We start from the raw sequence: 14,162 nt of genomic DNA, 5'->3' as shown, positions 1-14,162 counted from the left end.
ATTCACTGAGCTGAAGCCCAGAGAGGGGAGGAGACTTGCCGCAAGTCACACAGCAGGGCCAGGGTAGGCCTGGGCCAGAGACTTTGCTATCGGTCTGCTCAGGGCTGCTCCCTTAGGGGCAGGCTGTAAACTAGACCCCAGAGAGGTGAGAAGGGATAATTCAGATTTCAGATGGGTCTCCCGCAGAGGGATCTGGGTGAAGCCCTGGAACAGCAAAGGAATGGCTGGAATGGTGAAGTGAGGGGGCCGGGACATGTAGCGCAGGGGCAGAGGGATCTCTCTGGGACAAGGTGGACTGCCTCCTGCCCTCTGGCCCCACTCCTCTGGATCTGGGGATGCTCTTGTGTGAGTCTGTCTCAGGTAGTCACCTCAGACAGACAGAGGCTGTTCCCATAGGAACAGCAGTCACAGAGGCGAGGGGCCTCCAGAGTCAGCCAGCCCAACCCAGTCATCCTCCTGTCCCCTCTCCTTCCTGCTTCTCTCCCTCTAGGACCAGTTGGTTCCCCGTCCCCACCCCCAGCCAGGCCTGGGAGGCAGTGGCGTTGGTGAGGACGCGTCTACTCCAGCTCTGTGGTGAGACTGGCCAGATCCTCCACAGAGGGGGAGCTCAGCTCAGAGAGGACCGTGGTTCTTCCAAAGTCACACAGCAAGTTGGTGGGAGCTCCCGAATCAAGTTCCTGAGTCCTAGACTCTTTCTGGGCACTTCCTAGGCCCAAAACCCAGCCCAGAGGGGCTATGAGGAAGGGCATAGTGCTGGGTGGATGAGAGATGAGTGAACCCACTGCAATGCCAGGCAGCATGGAGGCAAGGGGCTGAGGGGGAGGGTGGGGCAGGGGGGTGTTGATGCTACACAAAGAAGAACCCAGAATTGCCCAGAATGGCAGCTGTGAAGGGCAGGTCAGCAGAAGGGGCCTTGTGGGAGGGTCTCAGCCCGGAACAAGGGTAGAGTGGGTGACTCCCTGGCCCCAGGGACCTCCCCAGGGCTCTCTGGGTCATCCTCCAGAGCTGCTATGATGGCTATGGCAGGTGATTGTCACGATTCAGAAAGGAGACCGGACCTGGCCCCGAGCCTGAGGGGCTGTTTCTGAGCCCCGGGAGCCTCAGCCTCAGAGGTACAAAACGTCTTTATTTCACAGAACCAGGGGCCATTTCCACGGGGGAGGGGAGGAGACGGGAGGCAGGAGGGGAGGTGCTGAGCTCACAGTCCTCTTCAGAAGGGTTTTCTGATTTGATTGAGTGGGGACCCCCCCCCCCAGGGGACCCCAGGGCCACAGCCGAGCCCCAACCCATTCACAGTCTGAGCTCTGACCCTGGCTGGTGACAATTCAGGGGAGGGTGGGGCCATGTGGGGTTGCGGGAGTTGGCCCATACTGTAGATTCCTGCACAGAGAAAGAAGTGGCCTGGGGGGTGAGCTGAGGATCCATCACAGGCGCCTGGGATCAGGGCTGGGACCTCATGCCAGCGGGGGTCACATGGGGGTGCTCCGGACCCTGCCCTCCTCCTCGGGAATGTTTTCATAGGCATTCTCGTGCTCGCTGGACCTGAAAGAGGATGACAGGTCACTGCACCTTCCATCCCACCCCTTCCCCCTGCCCCACCCTGCACCTCTGAGGGCAGCATCTTCCAGAGTAAACGCTCGAGTCCCAGAAGGGGGTTTCCCCACCATATCTGGTCTTGTGTTCCTGAAACCCGAGGCCTCTCAGCACCACCTCCCTGAACCCCATCTCCCTCCTCCCCTGGCCCCTCCCCCACTGGGCCCCACTGAGCAACCGCCAGGCTGAGCCCATCTCCCCACTGAGCTCCCTCCCCACAGATCCTTCTCCCCACACTGAGCCCCCCCACTCCTCCCTTTAGAGTCCCCTTCCCCCCACTGAGCCCCTTCTCCCCACTGCACGCCACTCTGTGAGTCCCAGTCCACCCTGTGAGCCCTTCCACCAAGTCCCCAGCCTTTACTGGGCCCTCTCCCCAAACTGACACTTCATGTCCCCATGGGGCCCCACAGTCCTTACAAAGCCCCCATCACTCACCAGCCCTCCCTCCCTGAAGCCCCTCTCTTCCCCGCCCTTCTCCACGTGAGTCCTCACCCTTCCCAGCCCTCTGCCCCATCAGAAGCACCTGGTCCTGAGGTCCCCATGAGCCCCTGGAGCACAGGGCAAGCAGCTCTGTCCCAGCCTCACCTGAAGCTGGCCGCCATCGAGGAGTACCTTCCGTCCGTGCCTACCAGGATGCCATCTGCCTTGGTCCCAGTGGTCAGGACCATGTTCACCGGCTCCCTGGGGATGGGGCTCATCAGGAGGGTCCTCTTGTTCCCCCACTTCCCCCTGGTCCAGTCAGGCCCCGTTCTGCGCTCTGCTTCTCACAAGTCCAAGGGCAGGGGCTGCCCCTTCACAGAGGCGCCTCCAACCTGCAGGGCCCCTGTCAGCCTCCTCACGCCCTTGTCCCTGCTCCACGGTGGGGGCCTCAGCTCCCAGCCTGAGATTCGCAAAAGATTTACCCGAGGCCTCGCCAGCCGCGTCCCAGCCTCCCTCTGCTGTTTCCCCCTGGCCTCAGTTCAGCCCGCAGAGCAACCCCAGCAGGACTCAGTGTCTGCCCCAGATTCCCACAGGGCTTCCCTCGGGCAGTAGGAGCACACCTGGCAGCGGCCCCGCCGAAGGCAGAGCCAGGGCCAGTGGAGAAAGGAAGCATTTACAACAAAAGTCTCCTGGCCTCATACTCACGTTTAAACCCACTGCTCCCTGCACCTCCTCCCGCAAGGGTCACAGGGACCCCTACCGCTGCCCGTCTTCCCCTGGACCCCCCACAGGCTCCTCAGACTTCATGTGTCCCAAGTTAAACTCAGCAGTCGCCCCGTCTGTCTCCATGTCTCAGTGAGTGGTCCTGTCAGAGGCTGAAGGTTATCCCTGTCCTTTCTCCCTCCTGCCTGTGCTGTCCCCATCACCAACTCCAGGGGGTCCACCCCCAAGACAGCTCTTGCACCTGTCCCCTCTCTCCATCCCCTCTGCTGCCTGCACAGTCCAGACTCTCTCCTGACCTGCTCAGCCTCCTCCTGGCTCTCCTCACTGGCAAGCAGGCCCCTCCCCCACCCATCTGCCATGGAGCAGCCGGAGTGGCGATGCTCATCTCCTCCAGAGACCAGCTTACAAACTCTCACCGGACTCCTGTTGCGCTAAGGAGAAAGCCCGAAGTGCGGGGCATTGGTGTACGAGGGTCTGCTCGCCCCAGGCCCTGCCTGTTTCGGGCGTCTCCATCTCTCTCCACCTGTGAGCTGCCTGTGTCCCCTCAGTGGGCCGTGCAGGCTGCTGCTACACAGGCACCAGGCCACCTGTGTGAGAGCTGGGGGGGACGCAGCCTTGCCTCAGTGTCAGAAGCGCAGAGTGGCCTGAATTTCAGCCCACCTTCCTCTCTACCTGGTGCCTTGCCCCTACCTCGGGAGCCCACGTGCACTCTTTCCACAACTGCAATTCTCTTCCCACCCCACTCCATCCTAAGACTGGCTCCTCCGAGTTCTCCAGGTGTCAGGAGAAACGAGAAACGTGCAATCCTTCGGAGGCCTCCTCCGACGCCCCTGGAGCAGGACAGGCCCACCTGCACTCTGCACTCTCAGCACCAGTACTTGCGCTTCTCATTGCTCCTTCCTGGCTCCCTTCCTTTCCGCTCTGGGAGCCTGTGAGCACAGGAGTTGTGTCTGTCCCCTTGCCCCTCTGTAGCCCTGCATGGGCACAGCAGCTGACCCTGAAGACAGACGGGACCTTCCTTTCCGGAGGTTTTCACAGCCCCCATTGCAGGCCGGGTCACTGTCCCAACTATACAGATAGAAACACTGGGATGCCAAGAAGAGAAGGCATTTCCACAAAGCCCACAGTGAGCGAGCGCCAGAGCCACGGGGCCGATGGAGCCAGGTGTGGGAGCCAGCGAGCCGGAGCTCCCATCCCTGAGACCTTGGACCTCAGCATCCTTTCCACCCGGTGAGAGGACTGGACGCAGGGTTTCTGAGGTGCTTCTCCCACTGCTAGAGCTGCAGCTCCATCCTGGGGCCCACCCTGCCTCTGCCAGCCCAGCCCCAGGGCCCCTGGGCAGCACTCACGGCTCTTCCTGGCACCAGAAGTGGTTGACAGCAAAGGCAATTGCTACGAGGACCAGGAACACGGCCACGGCGATCAGGCCCTGCATCCAGGGCTGCAGGTTCCCCAGGCCTGGAAAGAGGCAAGTACGGAGGGTGCTGCAGCAGGCAGGGCCACAGTGGGGCCACAAGTGCAGAACAGGAGAAGGAGGGGCTCACACTCAAGGGCTGGGGCCTGTATTAGAGGCCATCAGCCAGCTGCCAGGACCGGGGTCGGGGGGCACATTCTGGGGTGGCAGGGATGGGAACGAGGACACATCTCACCGCCCTCCCCCCCACTGAGCTTAAGAAAGGGATGACAGTTTGGAGGAAGGAAGACAGCAGCTCGAAGAAGGAATGAAGAGCCAAGGAGGGAACAGGCCTCAGAGAGCTGTGTCTGAGATCCAGGCAGCCCAGAGCCACCCCCACCCCCACTGTGGGTCACATGAAGGGCACCCCAGGGAGTGCCTGGGCCCCAGAGACCAAAGGGCAGCCCCCTGGACAGCCAACCTAGGCCTGTCAGGTGGAGGTGGCTCCCCTCCTCCCTGGCTCCCGCTGGGGCGGCCCAGGGCTAATAGGACTGAGCTGGCATCTGGAAGATCCTGTTCTGTGACAAGAGGTTTCTCTGGTGCTGGGTGGGGCGTGGGAGTGCAGGGCAGGCGGGGCTGCTCAGTTAGGGGTGTCAGAGGTGCCCAGAGAGAGGGATAGGACAGAATGTCTTCGGAAAGGTAAGACAGAGGGGCAAGCTCTCCTCCGGGGCTCAGGTGCCAGGAAGGAAGCTTCAAAATCTGACCCCTTTTAGCTCCTCTGGCTGGGTGCCTAGGGGACTAGGCCAGAGACCAGGTCAAGGCACCATCCATGCACCTTCTCTGCCTTTTGACTCTTGACCCTTGACACCACCTCTAACCCTCAGGGTTTCCCAGAAGTCTCCGCCGTTGGTCCACTGGCAGCCCCAAAGGACTCTAATTTCCCTAGGGCATCACGGTGCTCAAGAGCCAGAGGGAGCTCCGCCCTGCTGAGGACAGACACATAGCAGGTCGAGGTCCCAGGAGGGGACAGAGACCAACAGGAGGCTTCTGAGGGGTCCTGCCTCCAGGCCAAAACACCAGCATCCAGTGCCATCCTGTACTTTGAGGGGCCCAGGCTGGGCATCAAAAACCTCATTCTGCCTCACTCCCACTGGGAAGTCTTTTCTTGAGTCTACCCTGATGCTCTCCTGCTGCAGTGAAGGCCCTACCTATTCTCTGAGTGCTCCCCAAGCCTGGCAGGTATTGGGAAGGAGGGGGGATGTCTGGGAATTCTCTGGCCTGTAGCAGGTCAGACCTTGCTCATCTGTTTAAGCAACGGAAGAGATCCAGTATGGCAAGCCCGAGTTCCATTGTTCACAGTGGTTCCCTGAGACTCATTGTCTCCCCAAGAACGACGACTCAGACCTGTTTTTCCCCAGGTCAGTGGGAGTTAGGGCTCAAGCCCTGGGAGGCCTCTCCCGGCTTCCTCCAGTCTCTGCAGCCGGCTCCCTCCAGATGCACCAGGGCCCACAGTCCCCTGCTCCTCTCTCCATGTGGCTCGAGGGTGAGCATATGGTGCATCGGGCAGAGCCTGGGGCAGGAGAGAGGTGATGTGAGCTCTGACCTTTCTTGCTCTGCTATGTGACCCACACAAGTTACTCAGCCTCTCTGTTTTCAGTTCCCAAGAGGGCTTCTAAGACCTGGGAGACAGAGTTGAGGCAGACATGCATGAGAGCTCAGGGCACCTGCAAAGGAAGGGGTGCTCTGGAAGCATCTTTGCCAGCCTCCTCGGGACCCAAGTCCCACTTGCAGAGTCCCCAGACTTTAGCTGCAGATGCAGATGCAGACGTTGGGTGCAGTGCTTCACCGGTTCAAAGCCCCGTCACACCCCTGACCTGGCAGCAGCCCTGGGAGATGGGCAGGGTGGGTTCATTGTCCTCATTTTATGGATGAGAAAACTGAATCTCAGAGATGGGTAGTGATTTGTTCAAGGCCACACAGCAAGACAGAGGCAGAGCTGGGCAAAGAGCTCAGGTATGTGGTGGGAGCCACACTGGGGACTGTCCCCTACCCAAGCCCAGGAAGCTGAAGCACAAGAATTTAGGCAGAAGCCATGGACAAACCCCTGACAGCACCGCCCCTCCCCTGGGACGAGCCTTTCTTTGAGGGGTGGCTCGGGCCCCACTGCCACCCTCCTAGTAGCCCTTGACCCCCTGTCCTCAGGACCCAGCCATCTCTAGGGCAATTCTTGCTCCTGGAGCCTGGGTCTCAACTCCTCTCCCCAATCCTAGACCCAGCATTTCCCCTGCTGCCCGCCTTCTCACTCGGGGAAAATGAGTCAGACAGAAGCTGGGCTCGGAGGCCTCTGCCTCTGGACGGTCCTCCAGCTAGCCCAGGCCCTGCTTTCCCCTCCAAACTGCAGGTGTCGAGGGTGGTGCGGGGTGGTGAGGGAGGCCAGAGACCACCCCATCCACCCCTGGGTCACCAGCACCCAGCCAAGCCCTCTCCCCACCGCAGCCACCAGGGCTGGCCCAGTCCTGTGCTACCTTGTTGACAGCTGGCAGGTGGCACTGCCGCGAGCAGGCTCAGCATGACCAGGCCGAGGGTTGACATGGCTGCAGGCAGCTCCCCAGCTTTCCCTCTGGCTGCTGGTATCTGGGCTCCTGGAGCTGCTGTGGGTCTGTCGTGTCTGCTGAGATCAGCCCGGGCTCAGTCTGGCCCTGGAGGAGAGGACGTAGTAAGGAAGAAGGCGAGGGAGGAAGGCGGAGGGAAGGTGGAGGGAAACCGCCCTCCCTCCCATGGTAATGAGCTGCTAGGCCTGGCCTCCCCCGGCCGGTGCCCAGCCCACTCAAGCTGGCATTCGAGGTCATCTTTCAGAGGCCAGCTAAGGAAGTGGTCTGAGGACCAGGGAGGTGCGGGGAGGGCGGGGGCCTCACCTCCAAGCCCCAGGCCTCCCCAGAGTTTTTGCATCGGCTTCCCTTTTCTGGCAGTGGGGCTGGTTCTGGGAAAGGAGTGACACATTATTGCTCCTACCCAGCGGGCGGGGCCTCTTGGAAGGCTGACAGTGGGATTAAGAAATTTGCTGGCTGGCTCCAGAGAGCATAGGGAAAACCCAGGAGCTAGGGAAAGGTCAAAGCTGCCCCCTTTCCCAGAGCCTGGCCTATTTCCTGTTCTCCCCTCACCTGTCTGTACTTGGCCACACCAGATCCCGGGGCCCCAGTCCTGGGACACAGCCCTGACTTTTGTCCCTCCACCCCCAGCCCAGCTCAGCAGCTCTCTAAATCCACTTCTCCCATGGAGACCATGACGGAGGGCCTGAGGGTCCCAGTCCCTGGCCCCTCGACCCAGCCCAGCTGACCTGGCCCTGTTTAGCTCTTCCTCCTGGCCCCAGATGTGGTCCCTGGAAGCTGAGTGGAGCCTCCCTGAGACAAGATCTGGGCTTGATCAGAGGCCTCTCCAGATGCCTTCTGATCCATCTCAACCCATCACAGGGAGAGGAGTGGGTAAACAGCCCTGCTGGGGGGGACAAGGGAAGGACACCTCCAGGGGGCAATGTCCAGTCTGGGGCCCTGAATCCTCGGACCCTCAACCCCCAGGATCACATGAAGTCCATCAGGTCCTCCAGCTCAGGAACTGAAAAAGATGCAAGTACCTGTCGAGGCCTGGGGCCAAGGGTCATGCTGGGTGCCCTTGCCCCCCGCTACCTCAGGAGTCCTGGAAGCTGGAGATGCTGAGAGTCTGGCTCCACAGACCCCTAGAAAGAAGGAACCAGAAAACTGGGGCCAAGTCTCAGAGATGGAGGGTCCCCCAAAGCCAGGGCATGAGCTGGAAGCTCCTCCACAGTCTGCCTGCTCAGAAGCCACCAAACTGCTGCTCACAGGGCCTCCTGGGCAGCCTTTCTATCGCAGGAGGGTCTGCAGGGGCAGCACCCGGACGTCACGACCCGTCCTGGCTTCCTGTGTGTGCGTGGATGTGTGTGTGCACATGCGAGTGTTGTGGGCCCCATTACCAGCCAGAGATGGGGGTCTCTGCTGATCTAGGGGAACTCCGCTTGGAGTTGAGTGAAGCCCTCATACGTGTATGTCCTGTTCTCCCTCCTTATCCCAACTAGGTGTCCTCAGAATCTTCTGGCACAAAGTTTGACTAGAGTAGGCACCGTGGATGTTAATGAACAGCCAGGGAATCACTGACTGGAATGCAAGAAGCAAGGTTGAATTTAATAAACATCCACTGATGCCTTCTTGGAGGGCTGGAGGCAGGGGAGACACATGGTCAGATCTGCATTTAAGAAGACACCTCCGCACACAGTGTGGAGAATGGAAGGGGAGTGCAAGGCTGGGGAATGGAGGTGGCGGGGAGGCGGCCACAGCAGCCACACAGCCAGGAACACCGCCTGCTCCAGGGCAGTGGCAGTGGAAGGGATGTGAGCCCTATTTAGGAGGTTGAATAGACAGGACATGGTTGCTAGAACACAGAGACGAGCTGGGAGTGGGTGGGGAGGGACAGGGAGGGACAGGTTTCTGGCTTGGGTGACAGGCATGGTGAGGCGTGGTGAGGGTGGTGCCTCAGAAGGGGCCGGGGCAAGTTTCAGGAGGTGGGGAAGAAGGATGAGCTACAGGCCTAGATGTATTGTGCTTGTGGTGCCTGTGGACCCTCCGGGGGAAACGTCCAGAAGGCATTGGGATCCCTGGGTCTCCAGTAGAGAGCTGGATCTGGGAGCCATCTGTGGCACAGCATTGGTAACTGAGGCATGGGAGTGCATGGTCTTCCCAGGGTGTGCGTGTGAGTGTGGTGTGTGTATGTGTGTATGTGTGTGTGTTGGGGGGGGGTGAGATGAGTGCAGGAAGAAAGGAGGAAGCAGTGAGGGACTAGGATACGGCCCCAACACCTAAGAGTCTTTCAAAGGAAGAAGAGTCAGGATGGAGCAGGAGGAAGAAACCCCAGAAGAGTGAGGTGTCCCAGAAACAGGGGAAGGAGAGAGCCAAGAAGAGATGGGCAGGAAGTCACTGCCGGGACCCCCTCCAGCCCACGGCCCCCAAGAGCAGCCCAGCCTTTCCTATCAGTCCCCAAGTCGTAGGTCCTGCCTCCCTTACCCAAGTATCCCCCCTTCCCCAAAGAACCTGGAGAAGGACAAGGACTCCCTGGACCATGCTTTTCAGGGTGGTGGGGGAGGGGGATGAGCAGGAAGGACATCAGGTGACCAACAGTAGGAAAACACACCTCTCAGGTCAAAGTCCCCAGCTTTGGAGCAAAACAAGTTGTTCCGGAAAAGGGGAGCGTGGGTGGACACTTGGCTTTGAGGCTGGTCCCTGCTCCCTGGATGTCCTCATTCGCTGAGGGGGGTCATCTCCCCAGCTGTAGGGACACAGCCCTAGGTCCCCATGGCAACAAACTAGGCCCCCCTACTGGTCTGGCTTGGACCCAAGATCTGGACTCAGGCCTCAGCAGCCCCACAGGGCTGGACCCTGTGTCCTCATCTCTGAGCCGCTGTTCCATCAACGCTCAGCTCCTCCCTCCTGTTCCCAGCCCAGCCCTGCCAAATCATCAGGCCCTCTGAAACAAGCCCTCCATCTAGCTGGACCTTGTGTGATTCCCCTTCAAAAAAGCTTAAGTGGGCCTAGGAGTGGCCTTTCTCCCCACCTTGTCCTGCCTGCCATTCCAGTTGTTGCCAGCAGGTGGCAGAGTCCAGCTCCAAGCCCCACTGGTGGGGGGGGCGGGGCCAGTCTGCCGCAGAAGATTCTGCAACTTCCCCTCCCTTCAGCCCCCCACTTCCGCCCCCTTCCAGGGGTGGTTTGGAGGAAGGGAGGGTGGACAATGACACGTGAGCGGTCAGTGATGCTGCGAACAGTGCCCAGGGCATGCTCAGGGCTGTGCTGAGGGAAGCTCGGATGAAGTGTTCAGGAAAGCTTCCTGGACGAGGATGCCAGGAAAAAAGTTAGCTGAATTGTTGGACTCAGCAAAAAGATAGCTCCGGGAAGGCCGCCAGGCAAAGAGCTCAGCCCGAGGAAAAGCAGGGAGACGTATTCAAGAAAGGTGTTTAGAGCACAGAAATAAACGCTTTTTTCACTCATTCTTGCCATATTTCGTTAATGACTTTACTGCAAGCCTGAGGGCTCCTGGAGACTTTCTTTTATTCATTCAAACAGATCCTGCTTAAACTCCTTAAGGGCTTCCAGTAGCTCTTCAGACACTCGGCAAACTTCTCAGCATGGCCTTGGAGACCCCACAACCTCCTCACCCTCCTCTCCAGCCCCATCTGGCCCCAGGGCCGCCTGTCACTTGCTAACAGTAGCCAAGCCCTTTCTCTGCGTCAGAGCCTCCTCCAGACGGCTCAGCCCTCCTAGCTGCCTGGTGGACTAACCCGTCCTCCACATCTTGCCTTAAACGTCACTTTCTCCAAGGGGCTTTCTTGGATCTCCCTTCTCCCCCTTCTGAGGTCACGCCTTCTGTGAAGCCCCCTGCTCGTCTCTTCCCAGCCATTATCAAAAACTGCAAGTGCATGTTGATCTGTGTGTTTACTCACTTAATGTCTGTCTCCCCAGAGGGAAGGCATCATGTCTGTGCCACCCCCAGCACGCTGCTCCTGAGCACAGTGCCTGAACGCACACCCAACACACACTATGAAAGTCAGTCTCAGCACATCCGGTGCCTACCTCTGGCCTGGCAGAGAGCAGAAGCTCGGAGAATGATTGCTAATGAAGAAAGCATGTTAGCTCTAGTTGGGTCTTTGTCTTTCTCTGATCTCTAGCTGTGGGGGCAGAGGCTGCTGCTGATTCATCTTTGTGTGTCACCATTGCTCAGAGGAGTTGAGCTATCCAGCCCTGGAATGAAAGTGAGCTCCCCATCCCTAGAGATGTGCAAGCAGAGGCCAAGAGCCAGGTCGTCCAACAGGGGTGTCTGCAGAAGGGGTTCTGGCCTTTCCAGATCTGGAAGCCTGTGATTCTGTGACTCCACTAACAGACTATGATGGATTTTTGTATTTTAAGCAGGTTCTGAGGGAGGGGCTGGTTAGGCCCATGGCGAGTCTCCCTCCTCTCAGACTCAGCATTTCACGGCCTGGCTCCCTTCACTGAGCAGTCCCTTCACAAGGGCCCACGGGCAGAACTCAGGGGTTCAGGAACTTGCACGGGGAAAACATTACATCTGTATTTCACTAACCTCTAACTGAAATTTGCCATTTTCTTCCATTAGGAATGAAAGCAACAAACCACAGTGCCTCTGCGATATTTCATATCATCATATAACCGTTGCAGACGTCTGGATGGATCACTCGCTCATCACCACGGGACTCTAACAGTCGTTGGACCGTCCACTACATCTTGTTATTTGTCACATTATAAAGATACTCATAACTTACTATATTCCAAGCTTATATTTTTAATATTTTGATAACTGTATTTCAAAATAATTGGTTTCCTTTGCAGTGCTACACATTGTATTTGATGCATTTGAAAACATTACTCCAAGAAGGAGTAGGCCAGTGTTACTCCACGGGCTTCACCAGGCTGCCCAAGGCACACAAGAGTGAAGTCCTGACTCACTGGGAGCCTGGGGTAGGTCCGCTCAAGCAGGGCCACGTGATCTCAAGGCCAGACCTGGAGAAAGATTGGCGCTCTGTGGACAGAGGCTTTCTGGGGCTCAGAGCTGGGGACCATGGTCAGATTGAATGAGTGCTCACCCCCATGGAGGGCCCCAGTGCCTGGGAGCTGGAAGGAGCAGAAAGCACCCCTGGAGCCAGCCAAGCCAAGGAATGCACCGGCTGTGACTCCTGGGTCCTAGGCGACCCCACTGGGCCGGTGAGATTTCTGGCCAGGACCGCCCAGTGGGGGAAGATGGATCACCTCCTCCTGCCGCCCACTCGCTCAGCCAAGAAACTAAGGGGCTGGCCCTGTGCCAAGAGCCTAGCCTGCCGGCAGAGGTCCCAAGGCCAGATCTTTGCCCACTGCCCAGGGCTGCAGGCAGGGGAACCACGCGAGGGGGCTGGTTTGTAGATCAGTCTCTTCCGGCCTCAAAGCTCATTCTGAATGGGTGGTCTTGCTCCTCATTTTTCAGCTGGGGAAACTGTGACCCGGGGAGACAGCCACACAGTCAGTTAGTAGGAACGAGAGCTAAACGCCATGCATCCTTGTGTCCAGCCCAGGGCTCAGCCCCTCTGTCAAGCACCTGCTTGTTGGTCAGTCTCCCGAATAGCCTTCTGGCGTGCTTCCATTCATTTCCTCAACACAGAGTGTCTACCGTGGGCTGGAAATACAGCAGTGAACAAGATGGAGCTTATGTGGTACAATTCTCTAGTTACAGTTGCACCAAATGTTTCAAAGGAGATGGAAGGGTGCTAAGAGCACATAAATGGGACACCCCCCCTCTAGTTTAGGAAACCGAGAAAAGGTAGTCTCAAGTCTAAAATTCATGCATTCATTCAACAAACATTCTTTGAATGCCTCCTGTGGCCCAGGCATTCTGAGATACCAGGGATATAGCAACAAACAAAACAGTCTCTGCCCTCACGGAACTCCCATTCTAGAGGAATCAGCCAGGAAACAAACATGTAAACAGATATGGTAGGTCATATGGCAATTTTGGAAAGACAAGACAGGAGCAGGAGAAAGGGGGCAGACTTGGAGGATGCGCTATTTTACACAGATTCCTCAGGGAAGTCTCCTCTAAGAGGAAACATCAGCAAGGGGCTGAAAGTGAGGAAGCAAGATGTCCAGCTGTCAGAGAGGAGAGGGCTGCAGCCAAGAAGGACAAACAGAAGGAGCATGGAGGGAGGCGGCAGCATGGTTGGGGAAGTGAAGACAGGGAGAGGGCCGGAGAGGAGGTTTGAAAGACTGCGGTGAGGCCCGCTTGTCTAGGGCCTTGTGAGCCACTGTCAGGTCTGTGGCTTTGACTCAGACTGAGACCTGCTGAAGGGCTCGGAGCACAAGAGAGACCACGGAGCAAGAAGAGCGGACGCAGGGAGAGCAGTTAGCAGGCCACCACCACCCTCCGGGCGAGAGAGGACCGTGGCTCGGGGCAGGGCAGCAGCTGTGGAACTGGGGAGACGTGATTTGAGTCTAGATATATTTTGAGAGTAAAGCCAACATGATTTGGAATGTGAGAGAAAGAGAGAAGCCAAGGATGATTTCAGGGGTTTGAGTCTGTTCAGCTCGAATAGATTGAGATGGGGAAGGAGTCTCGAGTTTTGTTTGGAGATGGGTATGTGAGTCTGGAGTTAAGAGGCGAGGTCCAGGGCGGAGGGGCACCTTTGGGAGATGTCGGAGAGCGATGGAGGAGCTCCCCTACAACATGGGGAGAGAAGGTCTGAAGTGCTGGGCCTGGGGAGGGGTAGGGAAGAGTACTTCCAGGCTGGGGAAGAGCAGACGGGGAGGCGCACAGGTTGGGGGCGGGGGGGGGGGGGGGGTGGCTGATGGGAGGTGGCCTGGCTGGAGAGCAGAGGGTGGTGGTGACAGAGATCTCGAGGGCCTTGCAGGACCTTTCTCTTACAGGTAAGGCCGAACTGTTACAGGGTTTTAGGCAAGGAAGAGACATGCCTGTCTTGCATTTCAGCAAGATCTCCTCAACCACAGCTTGAAGAACAGGTCAGAGCAGGCAGAGAGCAGGCTGTGGCGGGGTCCAGGAGAGAGACAGTGAGGCTGGAGTGGGAAAAGGGCATGGAGAGAAGTGGGAGGTCACAGAGCAATTTAAGGGGTACAACCAACAGACTGAGGTGACTGCACGGGGGCAGGGAGCAAGGGACTCAGAAAAGTAGAGTCAAAGTGGCACCCTGGCCCCCGTCTGGGATGACGCTTGGATGTCGGCGCTGTTTTTTAAACTAGAGAATACAAGAAGAGCAGGACCTTGGGGGTGAGGAGAGAACACACCTTCATTCACTTAAAACTTTGCAAAGTGTCTGTTGTGCGCCACGCACTGTCTCAAGCACGAGAACCACGCAGCCCTGGGGGAAGTCACCTGTTCGTGGGTGAGCTGAGCAACGCGCAGCAAGCCGCGTGCTCCAGTGCAAAAGGGCGGAGCTCGCAGCACCTGGAGGACAGCTCGGCACGGCACGCAGCTCAGC

The 14,162-nt window shown here is 58.3% G+C and overlaps 1 protein-coding gene and 1 long non-coding RNA gene across 2 annotated transcripts; one reads left to right on the top strand and one right to left on the bottom strand.

The window, feature by feature from the left end:
• Positions 1 to 1,106: 1,106 nt before the first annotated feature.
• On the bottom strand, positions 1,107 to 7,121 carry PDZK1IP1 (PDZK1 interacting protein 1). The gene is made up of 5 exons (XM_046663406.1): positions 7,045 to 7,121; positions 6,655 to 6,828; positions 4,086 to 4,194; positions 2,179 to 2,274; positions 1,107 to 1,542 (listed from the first exon to the last, which is right to left on the bottom strand). Exons 2-5 carry the CDS (start codon positions 6,719 to 6,721, stop codon positions 1,470 to 1,472), a joined length of 345 nt encoding a protein of 114 aa, XP_046519362.1. The 5' UTR covers positions 6,722 to 6,828; positions 7,045 to 7,121; the 3' UTR covers positions 1,107 to 1,469.
• A 1,572-nt stretch (positions 7,122 to 8,693) lies between these two features.
• LOC124240384 (uncharacterized) lies at positions 8,694 to 11,469 on the top strand. The gene is made up of 2 exons (XR_006888858.1): positions 8,694 to 8,847; positions 11,300 to 11,469. It is a non-coding gene; the product is annotated as an uncharacterized LOC124240384 (long non-coding RNA).
• The last annotated feature ends 2,693 nt before the right edge of the window (positions 11,470 to 14,162 follow it).

The sequence above is a fragment of the Equus quagga genome, chromosome 5 (assembly GCF_021613505.1).
Source record: "Equus quagga isolate Etosha38 chromosome 5, UCLA_HA_Equagga_1.0, whole genome shotgun sequence".
NCBI lineage: Eukaryota > Metazoa > Chordata > Mammalia > Perissodactyla > Equidae > Equus > Equus quagga.
Note: the sequence above shows the minus strand (reverse complement) of the source record. Positions and strands in the feature narration are given on the sequence as shown.

Bases quoted from the DNA above. Each gene is read 5' to 3' on its own strand.
- PDZK1IP1 (XM_046663406.1), bottom strand. From the start codon at position 6,721: ATGTCAACCCTCGGCCTGGTCATGCTGAGCCTGCTCGCGGCAGTGCCA. The intron at 4,195-6,654 runs GTAGCACAGGAC...GCCTCTTTCCAG, and splicing joins ACCTGCCAGCTGTCAACAAG to GCCTGGGGAACCTGCAGCCC. The intron at 1,543-2,178 runs GTGAGGCTGGGA...ATCCTCTTTCAG, and splicing joins TCGATGGCGGCCAGCTTCAG to GTCCAGCGAGCACGAGAATG.